This window comes from Saimiri boliviensis, chromosome 2 (assembly GCF_048565385.1).
Source record: "Saimiri boliviensis isolate mSaiBol1 chromosome 2, mSaiBol1.pri, whole genome shotgun sequence".
In the NCBI taxonomy this organism is placed as follows: Eukaryota; Metazoa; Chordata; class Mammalia; order Primates; family Cebidae; genus Saimiri; species Saimiri boliviensis.
The window spans coordinates 228539197-228552951 of record NC_133450.1 but is presented as its reverse complement, the minus strand read 5'-3'; the positions used below and the strand labels follow the sequence as shown (position 1 = coordinate 228552951).

Sequence of the window (13755 nt, the reverse complement as noted above, 5' to 3'; positions counted from 1 at the left end):
CTAGCTCTGCTGTCCAAGCCGTGAGTCCTGAGTCAGACTTGTCATGCTTGCTGGACATGCCAGGGGAGCCAGAACTCGCTCGCTCTAATGTCTGATGCTGCGCTCAGCTCCTGGTGAGGTCCCCCAAGGGCAGATAACATATTCCAAGTTCTCCCTTAAAGGGAAGCAGGTAACACCTCCCTCACCCCTCAAAATGAAGGTAAAGAATCCCAGCAGCTCTCTCAAAAAAATCACCAGACAGTCCTCTCCAAACGTGCTTCCTCTTCTGTGGTGCCTTCATGCATCCTTGAACAGTGAAGGGCCCAAGAGCTGTAGAGTAAGGAGACCCAGTACTTCATTTTTTAGTTATTTGCCTTGACAGCCACAACCAAAAAGATTCTGTTGCAGTTTCCAAAAGCATAACTTACTGGTGCCAGAGTGTATTCATCTTGTTTTTAGGTTTCTTTGTTAATTTAAGCCTGATGACTGGGAGCCGTGGCTCTCGCCTGTAATCCAGCACTTTGGGAGGCTGAGGTGGGCAGATTACCTGAGCTCAGGAGTTCGAGACCAGCCTGGCAAACATGGTGAATCCCCGTCTCCACTAAAAATACAAAAATTAGCTGGGCATGGTGGCAGGTGCCTATAATCCCAGCCACTCGGGAGGCTGAGGCAGGAGAATTGCTTGAACCTGGGAAGTGGAATTTGCAGTGAGCCAAGATCACTGTGCTCTACTCCAGCCTGGGCGACAGAGCAAGACTCCATCTCTCAAAAAAGAAAAGAATCTAAGCCTGATTATGACTCTCAAGTTAGCACAACAACATAATACCAATGCCTCCCTTCCGTTCTCTTAGGGTGATCTGGAGCTCCCTGGTCCTAGCAGTTATTTTCTGGCTGGCCTTTGACACCGCCAAATTGGGCCAACAGCAGCTGGTGTCCTTCGGTGGGCTCATAATGTACATTGTCCTGTTATTTCTATTTTCCAAGTACCCAACCAGAGTAAGTATCCAGTTGATCTTTCAGGTTCTTTTTTTCTTTTTCCCCCATATGTAAATTGTTCAGAATACTGATTGTGAGAGCAGCACAATATTATTCAGTGTTTTTCTTACCTTGATGGGATTACTTTAAGTGGCCAGGGTACCCTATCTTCCTGAACTTTCATGGTACTGTCTGTTACTATCTCATGTTCCATTCTCAGTCATTTTCCAGTCACATAACCAATGAGTCGTTCTCTCCCTGTAGGGTCTAATTACTTCTCACGTAACAAACACACAGAGAAAACTCCATCAAACACAGAGAAAACTCATCCATTTTGATCCAGATTTCCCCAGACCAGTAAAAAATCTAATATTTTTCCATCGGATCCTGCAGTTCATCAAAGTCCTATGCAGTTTTGGCATTTATACTCCAAAAATTTGTCCTTATACAATTTTCTTTTAAATATTGAACCCAACTCTCATCCTGGTTCTGTCCACCGGTAACCCATGAAATGGGCAAGCGTTCTGAGGCATCAAAGCTCTCACATGTAACTCACAATGGCAAACTTTGGAAGCCTTTACCAGTTAAAAGCTTGACTCAAGTTAAAAAACATTAATCAGAGACCAAGTTCAGCTAACATGATCCAAGTTACTTGCCCTGCTGAGATGAACATCTCCTGGTGTGTGCCTCTGATGCCATAGTTCTCTGAAGCCACTCACCTCCGTACCACAGATGGAAGCAAATGACTGTCCATTCCTGCTGCACATCCTGAGTCTGCATTAGAGTTTATTGGCCTCTTTTACAATGAAATGAGGGCCTCTTGATGGGACAATGTTTTACTTAATTCACTTACAGGTTGTCAGATCAACAAACCTTGGACACACAGAGAAATCATGTTCTGCCTTTCCATTTTCCAGACGGGAACATAATTATATGTATCCAGTACTTACAGCTTGACTAGGATGGCAGGATCCTCCCTCCCTTAATGGCCCTTCTTAGACCTCCTGTTTCTAAGTAAATTATCAGGAAATAATGGTTACTTACATACATTCCCTGGTCTGAAGGCTTGAAACTCAGTTTTAGGGAGAGGGAATGAAATTCTGAGTTTGTTTTTATTTTTGTTTTTTTCTTGAGAGGGAGTCTCGCTCTGTTGCCCAAGCTGTAGTGCAGTGGTGTGATCTCAGTTCACTGCCATCTTTGCCTTCTGGGTTCAAGTGATTCTCCTGCCTCAACCTCTCGAGTAGCTGGGATTACAGGCATGCACCACTATGCCCGGCTTCTTTTTGTATTTTTAGTAGAGATGGGGTTTCGCCATGTTGGTCAGGTTGGTCTTGAACTCCTGAGCTCAGGTCATCTGCTCGCCTCAGCCTCCCAAAGTGCTAGAATTACAGGCTTGACCCACTGTGCCTGGCCTGAGTTTTTTAAGGTATGATTCTATAAAGGGGTTCTCTGCTCGTGACAGCTTTAGCCTCCCAAAGAAAGTGGGTGATAGGCCACATTTGAGAATGTGTCCAAGGAAATAGTGATCCATTAGACATTTATACTGAGGCCTGCATTAATTTTCCTACTAAGTTATATCACTTGATCTTTCTGTATAGGTTTACTGGAGACCTGTCTTATGGGGAATCGGGTTACAGTTTCTTCTTGGGCTCTTGATTCTAAGGACTGACCCTGGATTTATAGCTTTTGATTGGTTGGGCAGACAAGTTCAGGTAAGTTTGGTTCAAAAGAACACCTTGCTTTTATGGTGCTTTTAATATTGGAGATAATCCTCAAGATGTGTCAGCAATGGGTTTATCTGTCTGCATGAGTTGTCTCCAATTTTAATTCTGCATCATGAGTTAGACAAATCGCTTTGCTTGTGTTTGATATGTTAGTCTGTCTGGCTTGTTAACATTACTGTGGTTCCGTACCTGTGTAATCACTCCCTTAACCCATCACCCACATCCTCCTGCACAGCTTCTCAGACGTTTCCACAGACAGAGAAACAGGCTTCCTTTTGCATCCAGTGGTAATTAATGCCACCCTCAAGTCAAGTATGGCCTGCTGGAACACATTGCCACATTCAACTCCTTCTGTACCATTCTGGAGTCATACTTGAATGTCAGAAACATCAGGAAATTTGTATGCAGGACTATTTCAAAACTGTACTTCTATGCCATTCATTGGAGGGGGCAAAGCTGAGAACAATAACTTTCCAAGTCTATCCAACAAGTTTGCTGGGTTCCTATCCTCTGCAGACCCTAGCGTTCCTGTGCACTATGTAATTTATACTCATGTGGTTGGAATGAGATCTCTTTTTCTTTCTTTAACTCAGACTTTTCTGGAGTACACAGATGCCGGCGCTTCATTTGTCTTTGGTGAGAAATACAAAGACCACTTCTTTGCATTTAAGGTAAAGTCAAACCTTTTTTCGATGTAGTCACTGCTATTTCAGTAGCTTCTCAGTCTTTGTAGATGTTCAGATAGAACTTAACTGACTAAAAACCAGCTCTCTATCTATTGGGCTTGTCAGAGCCCTTTTTCATTGACAATCTTATCTGAAGTTAGTGGACTGCACACATTTTACTTTGTAACTATGGAATGAAGGGAAACATCTAGAAGAAGTCAGAAATATTCAAATACTAGAGGGTAGGGCTTACAGCCTTATCTAAGATACTTAGGAAAAATCAAAAGGGTAATAGCATCTTGAGCCTTCAGGGAAAGGAACATTATGTTCCTGGCAACAAGTAGGCATGTAGCAGTGAATGGCTGATGGGTCCAGGATCAGTGACAGCTCTGTACTTGGAAACCCCTGCAGCCCCAGTCCCGGAGACAGCTGGTCAACCACATCAGCCTGTTTTAGAGCCATCTCCACACTCAGACTTTCTCATCTCTCCTTCAGCACAGCCTTGCCTAGGCAGGCCTAGAGGATAGACCTTCTCCTAACCAAAGTAGATGCATTACTTTACAGGGGAAAGGCAGCGTGGCCCCATGGCTGGCCACAGTCAATTCCTTCTTGAGGCTCCCACATGCCCCAGGAAGCCCGTCCTCCTCTGGGAAGTCACTACAAACACTTGTCAATGAGTCAGAAAAATGCATTTGGGTTTTCCTCCAGCTTTCTTTTTTGTGGTATGTTGTTATTCATGCACTTCTAAATTGTTTTCTCACTTAGAGACTCCAAATTTACCTCCAAATTACCCCACTTCAGTTAAGCCAACTTTTAGGCTGAATCTCATTTCAGCCTAAAATATCAAACCAGCAGTTTAGCAGCAGGCTGTGGAGGAGAACTGCTACTGTTTGTAAAACGCATGCAGTTCATACAGCATTTCCTTTAGCACCCTACCCCAGCAACCTCTACCTAGCAGTTTAGCTGGTTTGGTGTTTTAGGGCTGAGTTAACTCAGCCGTCCCTGAAAGGACTAATGTTTATAGAGTGAGATAGAAATATGCTCATATCATGAAATGAATTCAGAATTGGAAAAAATGAAGTCATAAAGAAGGAATAACTTGCTACCCAGACTATACAGGTGTTTCCAGGCCCTCCCCGTCCCCTATTCCAGGGCAGCAGCCCCTATTCTTTCCTGCCAATGCAGAATCCTCTGCTAACATTCCAGAGATGAGCCTGTTTAACTCTAAGGGAGGCACTGCCTACTCATTAAAGCCAATAAAAGGCTTATAGTGAGAGAGCTCTGAATACTGGCACAAAATGTCTTTTAATATATATTATTAATAGATTTTTCTAAATTAGATCCTGTGCAAATTGTCCTTGGTCATTCTGTGCCTTTGGTGGCAGCTTTCTCTGGCCAGTTAGCTGGGGAAGAGTGGGGAAGGGGTGCAGTAGGATGAGGCTGAGAAGGGACCCAGCCCACAGCTCTGTGTGGTCTATGCAGGGTAGAAAGTGTTCTCTACGGAAGGCACCCAAAAAGCATCAGGAAAACAGGATCTAGGAAAAATGGCCTTTTTTCTTTTGAGACAGATTCTTGCTCTGTCACCCAGGCTGCAGTATGGTGCAATCTCAGCTCTGCAACCTCTGCCTCCCAGGTTTGAGCAATCCTCCTGCCTCAGCCTCCCCAGTAACTGGGATTACATGTGTGCGCCACCACACATGGCTAATTTTTGTATTTTTAGTAAAGATGGGTTTCACCATGTTGGCTAGGCTGGTCCTAAACTCCTGACCTCAGGTGATCCGCCTGCCTCAATCAGCCTCCCAAAGTGCTGGGATTACAGGTGTAAGCCACTGAGCCTGACCAGAAAATAAAATGGTCTTCAACACAGAACTAAAGTCATTTCCAAAATGCATTCACTCTTTCGTAATTTGAAAATCTATAGGTAAAATCACTATTATTTTAAAAGCTAGAAGAATGAATGTTTACTGCATAGGCATGACAGATCCCTATTGACTTCAGTAGGGATGGCACCATGTTTGAGAGGTCAGAGAAAATACCTGGAGCCAGCGAATGAGACACAAGCTTTATTGGGGGGCTCACATGCAGGACAGTCCAGTGGCAGCAGGCTAGACGGGAGAACCGCTACTGTTTGTAAACAGCAGTCAGTTTATATAGTATTGTCTCTTAGCACCCTCCCCCAGCAGCCTCCACCTGCAACCTTCGTTTAACCCAAAACAAAGGGCCTGGATCCCCTGCAGGGCCTGCTTTCCATGGGATGGACCAAGGGTTCAGATGTTTCTTATAGATAAAGAATGACTCTTTGGGTTGACCACTCCCAGGTTCCTTAGTTCGGAACTCCAAACACACATGCTTAGACCACAGGGTCATTCTCAGGGGCTGCTGAAGTTATTGCTGTCTGGCGTGTCTGCCGTCCAGTAAGAGGCACTATGTGTCAGCTCCCACCATGCCTTACCTGATCTCTATTGCTATTCAGAATAAGGCTCTGAGGTTGCTCACAACTTATCTCAACTTAGGTTACTCTGCTTACTAATGGTGAAGCCCATGTCTTTTTTACATCAGGACAAGAGTATTTGCTGGCAGCCTTTAGTGTATTGATCCAGTTATTACAAATCCCCCCAAACTTCATTCCTTCTTTGAGCAAAAAAAAAGCATACCATAGAAGAGAGGGGGTAAAAAGTCAAGTCCTGTGACACATTAGAATAAACAGCTGCCTGATTAAAGTACTTAGTTCAAGAGGAGTTTTCCGTATTTTCATGATGTTTCAGGGGAACAAAAGGAGACAGAGAGGAGACCTGATAGAAAACCTGCTGATGCAGCTGGGCCCAACATTATCTCATGATTGTTTCTGTCCCCGCCAGATCCTGCCCATCGTGGTTTTCTTCAGCACTGTGATGTCCATGCTGTACTACCTAGGACTGATGCAGTGGATTATTAGAAAGGTACTGGGGCTGGGTTACAGGTGCAGAGCTGATTATCTCAGGCCTTTTATGCAGGTATTTACCAAATGGCTTTCTCTTCCTCCCATTATCCACCAGCACCACCTAAGTGATTAGATTCAGGCCTCCAATCCTAAATGTGTCCACAGAGGGAATTTTATCTCAGGAACTGCTAATAGGGCTTTGATTTGCAAACCACTGGATATCTTCATAAAACTATAGCAGTTACTTCTTTAGCAGGGAATTGAGGTCAGATACTGCTGGGGGCAACAGTGCTGTTCCTTTACCTTGGTTACCCACCCTGTGCTTATCTTTTTTTTTTTTTAGCTACTCCTTAATTGTATGCTACATTGCTTAAGGAGATTACAAAAGTAGACCCTTCTGGTTTTGGAGGTGCTAGAGCAGGCATCCCCAAACTACGGCCCCCTGAGGCCATGTATCCGGCCCCCCGCCATACTTCAGGAAGGGGCACCTCTTTCATTGGTGGTCAGTAGAGGAGCACAGTATGTGGTGGCCCTCCAACGGTCTGAGGGACAGTGAACTGACCCCCTGTGTAAAAAGTCTGGGGATGCCTGTGCTACAGAAGTCGAAGCAAGAAGGAGAAACAGCTTTTCACTCCTGAGGGAGTTGCATAATCATGAGCGTGCAAGCGCACACACACACACACACACACACACACACACATAGACACACCCCTGAAGAGTTCCTGTCCTTCCTGTTACCCTAGCCTCTGTGAGTCCTATGCTCATGGGTTAGATCAGAAAATAAGGACACCTGTCAGCTAATTTGGACTCACCCTAGCACAGGGCAGTGCAGCCAGCGCTTGGGGCACAGCCACAGCCCTCCTTGATCCCGAAAAATAAACCAAAATGTACAAAAAGGAAGAGAAAAGAGAGAAGAGAGACAGCGAACCTGAATAGAGGTAGCGGCAGAGTTCAGACTGACAGCAAGAACTCCAAGGCCCATAATTTTCTGTTTAAATCCCAAAACACTCAGAATTATTAGGCTCTTGTCTAAACTAAAAAGCAAGGAGAAAGAATGCAACAGGAAGTCTTCATTCACCGTTGTTATTGAAAGGGCAGTACAAAAGTGGAACCAAAAATCATGTTCATTTGAATTAAGTAAAAAATACCAAATCTCAAGTACATCCCCCTACATATGAGTGACCTTTGACAAAACAACTAAATTGTTCTGTGCTTTGGTTTTCTCTTTAATAAAATGAGCATAATTATATAGGGCGGCTCTCAAAGAGTTATTGTAAGGATTAATTGCTTTATCTGGATCAAGGGCTTAACACTGTGCCTGGAATGCAGTAAACCCTTCCATAAGCATGTTAGCAATTGTCATTTATTACTTGTATACAATAGACCTATAGAAATTCATTTGTATGATGTTCAAAGTATATACAATGACTCAGACTTACTACTCAAATAAGAGGATTTGCTGGGCCTGCTCTCCAGGCTGAATAAGTTAAACTTACCTTTAGCACCATCATTAGCCTGCTGACAATTGGTGAAGCCCTCAACATTTTACTCCAGTTTAAGGATTTTAATCCCTACTTTGAACTTTTGAGTATACAAAGAATTCTTCTCTGACTTTGTCCCTTTCTTCCTTTTAGGTTGGATGGATCATGCTAGTTACTACGGGATCATCTCCTATTGAATCTGTAGTTGCTTCTGGCAATATATTTGTTGGACAAGTAAGTTGTAACAACAACAAAACAAAACATCTGTTGACATGGATCATCTTTTTCCAAAAAGCCAAATTAGAAAATGATGTCATTTCTTTTAGTGTAGAGGGAAGAGTGTCAAAATAAGAAACTCCCAGTATTGGCAATGTCCAGATTCCAGAGGGGGGTGGGGAGAGAGAGAGAGAGAGAGAGAGAGAGAGAGAGAGAGAGATCCTTCTTAACAGTCTGGGTATGATATTGTGGAATTAGGTTCTTGAATGTTGATGAAGAGGATGGAAGGTTGAGTTTATTAAAGCATAGACATAGAGGTTCTCATATAGATTCTCAATAAATCTGAATTTAGTGATTGTGAGGTTTCTGGTCAACACTTTAGAGGCTGGCAGCTCTTCCACTTGAATGGATTTCACTATCTTGAAGCAGCAAATGTAGAACAGGCAGCCTCTCACTCTAAACAATAATGCCTATGGCAATGGAGGAGACCAAGAAAGCCTTTCCACCAACCACCATACAACTGTGTAAACACTTGAGCTTATTCTCAGCTTGTCTGACCTCGCCGGTATCCTGTCTTTGCTGAGCCTGAAGAAAAATGCTTTTAGGTTTTTTTCTTTTCATCAAAAATAAGCTTTTAGGCTATAATTTTCACCTCGCTGATCCATCACATGGAGAAATGCTCTCTTTTGCCTGAAGTCCATTTAAGTAAAGAACAATGATGCCAAGGAGTGTCCCTCAAAATAGCAGCATTGCTAAGGGGTGGATCAGTAAGAAGTTGAAATAACCCCTTCCAGATATACAGCTTCAGGAAGAAGGGAGTCACATGCCACAAAAATCAAGTGTGAATTCTTGCCAGCACCACTGCCCAAGGAAATTGAATTTGAAGCAAAAATCAAGTCACTCAGAAAAACACACAGCCCCAAATCCTAGGTTTACAACTGCTCCAGGTAGGCTGAGGCTTCTTGTTGGTAAGCCAACAAGAAGCATGGGCCTCCACTCTAAAGATTGTGCTTACGGCCCGGAGTGGGGGCTCATGCCTGTAATCCTAGCACTTTGGGAGGCTAACGTGGGCGGACCACCTGAGGTCAGGAGTTCGAGACCAACCAGACCAACATGAAGAAACCCTGTCTCTACTAAAAATACAAAATTAGCCAGGTGTGGTGGCGCATGCCTGTAATCCCAGATACCCAGGAGGCTGAGGCAGGAGAATCTTGAACTTGGGAGGCAGAGGTTGCGGAAGACTATGCTTACTAGTCTGGAGCATAGTCTTTAGAGTGGGGGCCCATGCTTCCTTCCCTAGGACTTGAAATTATTATAGTCATAAAATCTCTCAGGACTAATTAGGGCATCATCTTGAGTTGATTGCTCCTACCTGCAGAGTAAGAGGGCTCATGTACAGGGTTCCTGTTTAGTCAATAAGTCAAGGCGCCACACATTCAATCTTCTAGAACAATTAGAGATAATGAGGAGAAAATTGTAAAATGGCACACAAGCTTCTGTGGTGCTCAATTTGATACTTAATAAGCTAAAAGTACAGCTATTATCTATGGAGAGCCCCGTGCTGCAGGCTGCCTGTCCTCTTTAATGGGATTCGAGCCTTTACAACTGCACTCCTGTCTGCTTCCTTTCCACCAACAGAGTGGGTCTCTAATTCTCAATTACAGAAGGGCCTGCGGGCACCTGTCCTTGTTATTGCTGAGTTTCGTTTGTTTTTTTGTTTTTAATACTTGTGTCTCTATTTCCCTGAGGTATCAGGAAACAGGTTGAGGGTCTGTCAAGGTGAAGATGGAAGACGGGAAGTCCCAGTAGCTTAGAAATCACCCATCCCGCAGGTCAGGCCACTGGGTAGAGTCAGTTGGCCCTTAGAAAAGTGCACCAAGTCATCACAGAGTCCAGTCCTAGGCTAGGTGGAGGCCTTCTATGTCTAGCCTCACAAATTTTGCAAAATTTACACATGACATATGCAAACTGATCAAAAGACCCAGACCTCGATGGTGTGGGTTCTCAAATTTCAGCATGCATTGGAATCACCTGGAAAACTTGTGAAACTACAGATTGCTAGCCCCCACCCCTTGTAGTTTCTAATTTAGTAAATCAAAATAATTTGTAAGTCTAATGAGTTTTTAGGTGATGCTGATTGAGTTGGTCTGAAGTTCATTCTTAGAAACACTGCTTTAAAGAATAAAATTATGAGTAGATTGACGCCCCTTCCCCCGCCCCCTCACAGATTTAAAAAGGAATCTAGTCACCCTTCTTTGTCTCCAGACAGAGTCTCCACTGCTGGTCCGACCATATTTACCGTACATTACCAAGTCTGAACTCCACGCCATTATGACCGCTGGGTTCTCTACAATTGCTGGAAGCGTCTTAGGAGCATACATTTCTTTTGGGGTAAGAATGTTTTGGAATTAACTTATGAGAACATCAACCTCTTCTTTCTTTGCTATTGTTTTTTCTTTTCTTTTCCATTGCTGGTGGATAAAGAAGGCCAAAAGAGTGTCTTTTTTGCCACATGGCAAAAGTTGCTTTGGCATTTGAACATAGAGACCCCAAGGAGTTTGGGGGCTTCGTATCCCTGCTGCCTAAATGTAAGTTCTATCTGCAGAATAAAAATAGCAAAATGCAATCATATGATGAAGTTGGTTGAAAATCTAAAGTTGTTAAAAAAAAAAAAAAAACTATCGGCCGGGCGTGGTGGCTCACACCTGTGATCCCAGCACTTTTGGGAGTCTAAGACAAGTGGATTACGAGGTCAGGAGTTTGTGACCATCCTGGCCAACATGACGAAACCCCGTCTCTACTGAAAATACAAAAATAAGCCAGTCATGGTGGCATGCATCTCTAGTCCCAGCTACTCAGGAGGCTGAGGCAGGAGAATTGTTTGAACCTGGGAGGTGGAGGTTGCAGTGAGCCAAGATCGTGCCACTGCACTCCTGTCTGTTTAGAGAGTGAGACTCCATCTCAAAAAAAAGAAAAATAAAAAAACTACTACATCAATAAAGGTGGTCTGAACTGGGAGTTAGTCAACTATGGCCCATGGGCCAAATCCCAATTGCTCTTGTTTTGAGAAATGAATTATTAGAAAACAACTACTTCTATTCATTTGTCTATGGCAGCTTTCTGGCTATCACAAAGTTGAGTCATTGCGATCCACAAAGCCCACAATATTTCTCTTTCTCCGGCCCTTTACAGAAAAAAAAAAAAAAAAAAAAAAAAAAAAAAAAAAAAAAAAACTTTTCTGATCCCTGGTCTAGAGCAGTGATTCTCAAATCTTTCTGCACATTAGAATCACCTGGGAGCTTTTAAATTCTCTAATGCCCAGGTCCATATCTTTGAGTAATTAAACCACAGTTCCTTGGAATGAGACCCAGGCATCAATATGTTTTAAAACTCCTCAGATTGTAACATACAGCCAAGTTTTAGGGCTGGCCATCTGCACTATAAGGCTAGAGAATGTTGTAACTGCTGCATGCACTCCAACCCGTGGAGCTTACAAGCCACCCATAGACGCAATCCTCAATACTGAAACTGAATAACACGGCCCAGTCACTGTGTGACTCAGGAAGCTAGGATTTCTTACAAGATAAGTGGACTCCATTCTAGGTCTTTATCCAGGCCTTGGAGTGCCAGTCAGTAGAAAGAGGCAAGAAGAAACGGGCAAAGGACACCTGGGGCATGGGTAGCTTGAGTGGATCATCTGAGGAATGGCATCCCCGCTGTAGAAATGCTGCCTGAAAATTTTCTGGGGGGAAAGGGAATGGGGAGGGAGGTGCTGATCCTGGAAATCTGAAAATATGTGGAAGAGAATCCAGAAACCATGTGAGGGTGGATGGGAAGGGGAAAGAGTGGACCTGCGATGGAGAAAACAGAAGTCACGTACAGACTGAAGGCCTCCGGATCGATGAAGCTTGTATAAAGGCAGACAGGCTCTCAGGAGAGCAAATGGAAGATGGAGAAAGGAAAATACACACATCTGCACGTGAATCATGAGTCCCTTCTCCACTCCCCACTCCCTATCTAAAAGGATATAAGGCCAGGTGCGGTGGCTCACACCTGTAATCCCAACACTTTGGGACACCAAGGCAGGCGGATCACCTGAGGTCCGGAGTTCAAGACCAACCTGGCCAACGTAGCAAAACCCCGTCTCTACTAAAAAATACAAAAGTTAGCTGGGCAGGGTGGTGGACGCCTATAATCTCAGCTACTCAAGAAGCTGAGGCAGGAGAATTGCATGAACCTGGGAGGCGGAAGTTGGAGTGAGCTGAGATCATGCCACTGCACTCCAGCCTGGGTGACAGAGCAAGACTCTGTCTCAAAAAAAAAAAAAAAAAAGTTGTAATGACATATGTGACATATGTGATTTAGGGGCTCTCTGAACATTCAAAAGGGTAACAGGAAGCTGAGGAATCTTCCTTGAAAGTTTCCACAATACAGGATTAATTCTCTTCTGAAACAATCAGATTTTGGTTTTATGCTTCTCCCCAGGGATGTGGTCAACTAGCACGAATGTCTCCCTTATCCCTCAGCCTCTCAAGGTGATGCCCTCAACTTGGCTCACTGAGCTAGAGTGACTCTTCGGGCCTCCAAAGCAGCCCTGTCTTCTGCCATCGTAGCAACCCCTGTCCCATCTCTTCCCCTGTGGGGCTCTTGGACCCTTCCTGTGGACACAAGAAAAAAGCTAACCCAGGTCTGCCTTCTTTCTTCTGAAATTGCAGGTTCCATCCTCCCACTTGTTAACAGCGTCAGTTATGTCGGCACCTGCATCATTGGCTGCTGCTAAACTCTTTTGGCCTGAGACGGAAAAACCTAAAATAACCCTCAAGAATGCCATGAAAATGGAAAGTGGGTAAGTGGGACACATTCACCTAACTAACTGTCCAAGCTGGGGAAGGGGACTCCAAACTCAAAGTACAGCAAAAATGCAGTAACCGGAAACCATAGTTAATTACGGTATTAAAGTAAGTCCAAAGACTATTTAGACTTCACCAAAAAAAGTCTTCTTTTATTTCCTTTTTTTTGAGACTTGCTCAAAAAAGACTTTTTAAAAGTTTCGCTCTGTTGCTCAGGCTGGAGTACAGTGATATGAACACGGCTCACTGTAGCCTCAACTTCCCAGGCTCAAGTTATCCTCCCACCTCAGCCTCCTAAGTAGCTGGGACTACAGACATGTGCCACCAGATGCAGCTAATTTTTTTAAGTTTTTGTAAAAACAGCGTCTCACTATGTTGCCCAGGCTGATATCCAGCTCCTGGGCTCAAGGGATCCTCCTGCCTCAGCCTCCCAAAGTGCTGGGACCTGGCTAAAATCTTGTTTAAATACTTGACATAAACCTCTCTGAATATGTAATGTCAATACATTTCCATACCCGTTTGTTGTAGAGATATTTCATTATAAACATAGCAGTGTGTTTATTGAGCCTTGGTTTAGACAAAAAGCCATAGGGTGACCATTTCTGGAGGTTCCTCTTATAAGAAAGCTGGTTCCTTTTCTTTTGCTTTGTGAAAAAGGAAAAAAAAGAGAGTGGAAACAACTAAGGGACTCAGGATGTTCAAAAGTAATTTGGTAAATAACAGAATTCGTCAGCAACCAACACGTGTCTGAGATTCACCCTCACTTGTATGTAGATGGAGTCAACCATGAATGAAAAAGCAAGCTGCCAGTGAACACAGTGTAATTCCACTTACAAAGTTACTCAGTGTGCAGACTCGCACAGTGTTGTTGTTTTGTTGCTGTTGTTGGCTTTTTGAACAGGGTCTCTCTCTGTTACCCAGGTTGAGCTCTAGTGATCCTTCCAC

The 13755-nt window shown here is 43.8% G+C and overlaps 1 protein-coding gene across 1 annotated transcript in view; it reads left to right on the top strand.

Annotated features, from left to right (window-relative positions):
• SLC28A3 (solute carrier family 28 member 3) overlaps positions 1-13755 on the top strand; it is a 63241-nt gene that overhangs the window by 38500 nt on the left and 10986 nt on the right. Inside the window, exons 6-12 of the mRNA XM_003941126.3 lie at positions 831-975; positions 2553-2666; positions 3272-3349; positions 6202-6282; positions 7898-7978; positions 10226-10351; positions 12676-12806. Of these exons, the coding sequence (XP_003941175.1) occupies positions 831-975; positions 2553-2666; positions 3272-3349; positions 6202-6282; positions 7898-7978; positions 10226-10351; positions 12676-12806 (756 nt within the window). The remainder of the gene's footprint in view (positions 1-830; positions 976-2552; positions 2667-3271; positions 3350-6201; positions 6283-7897; positions 7979-10225; positions 10352-12675; positions 12807-13755) is intronic.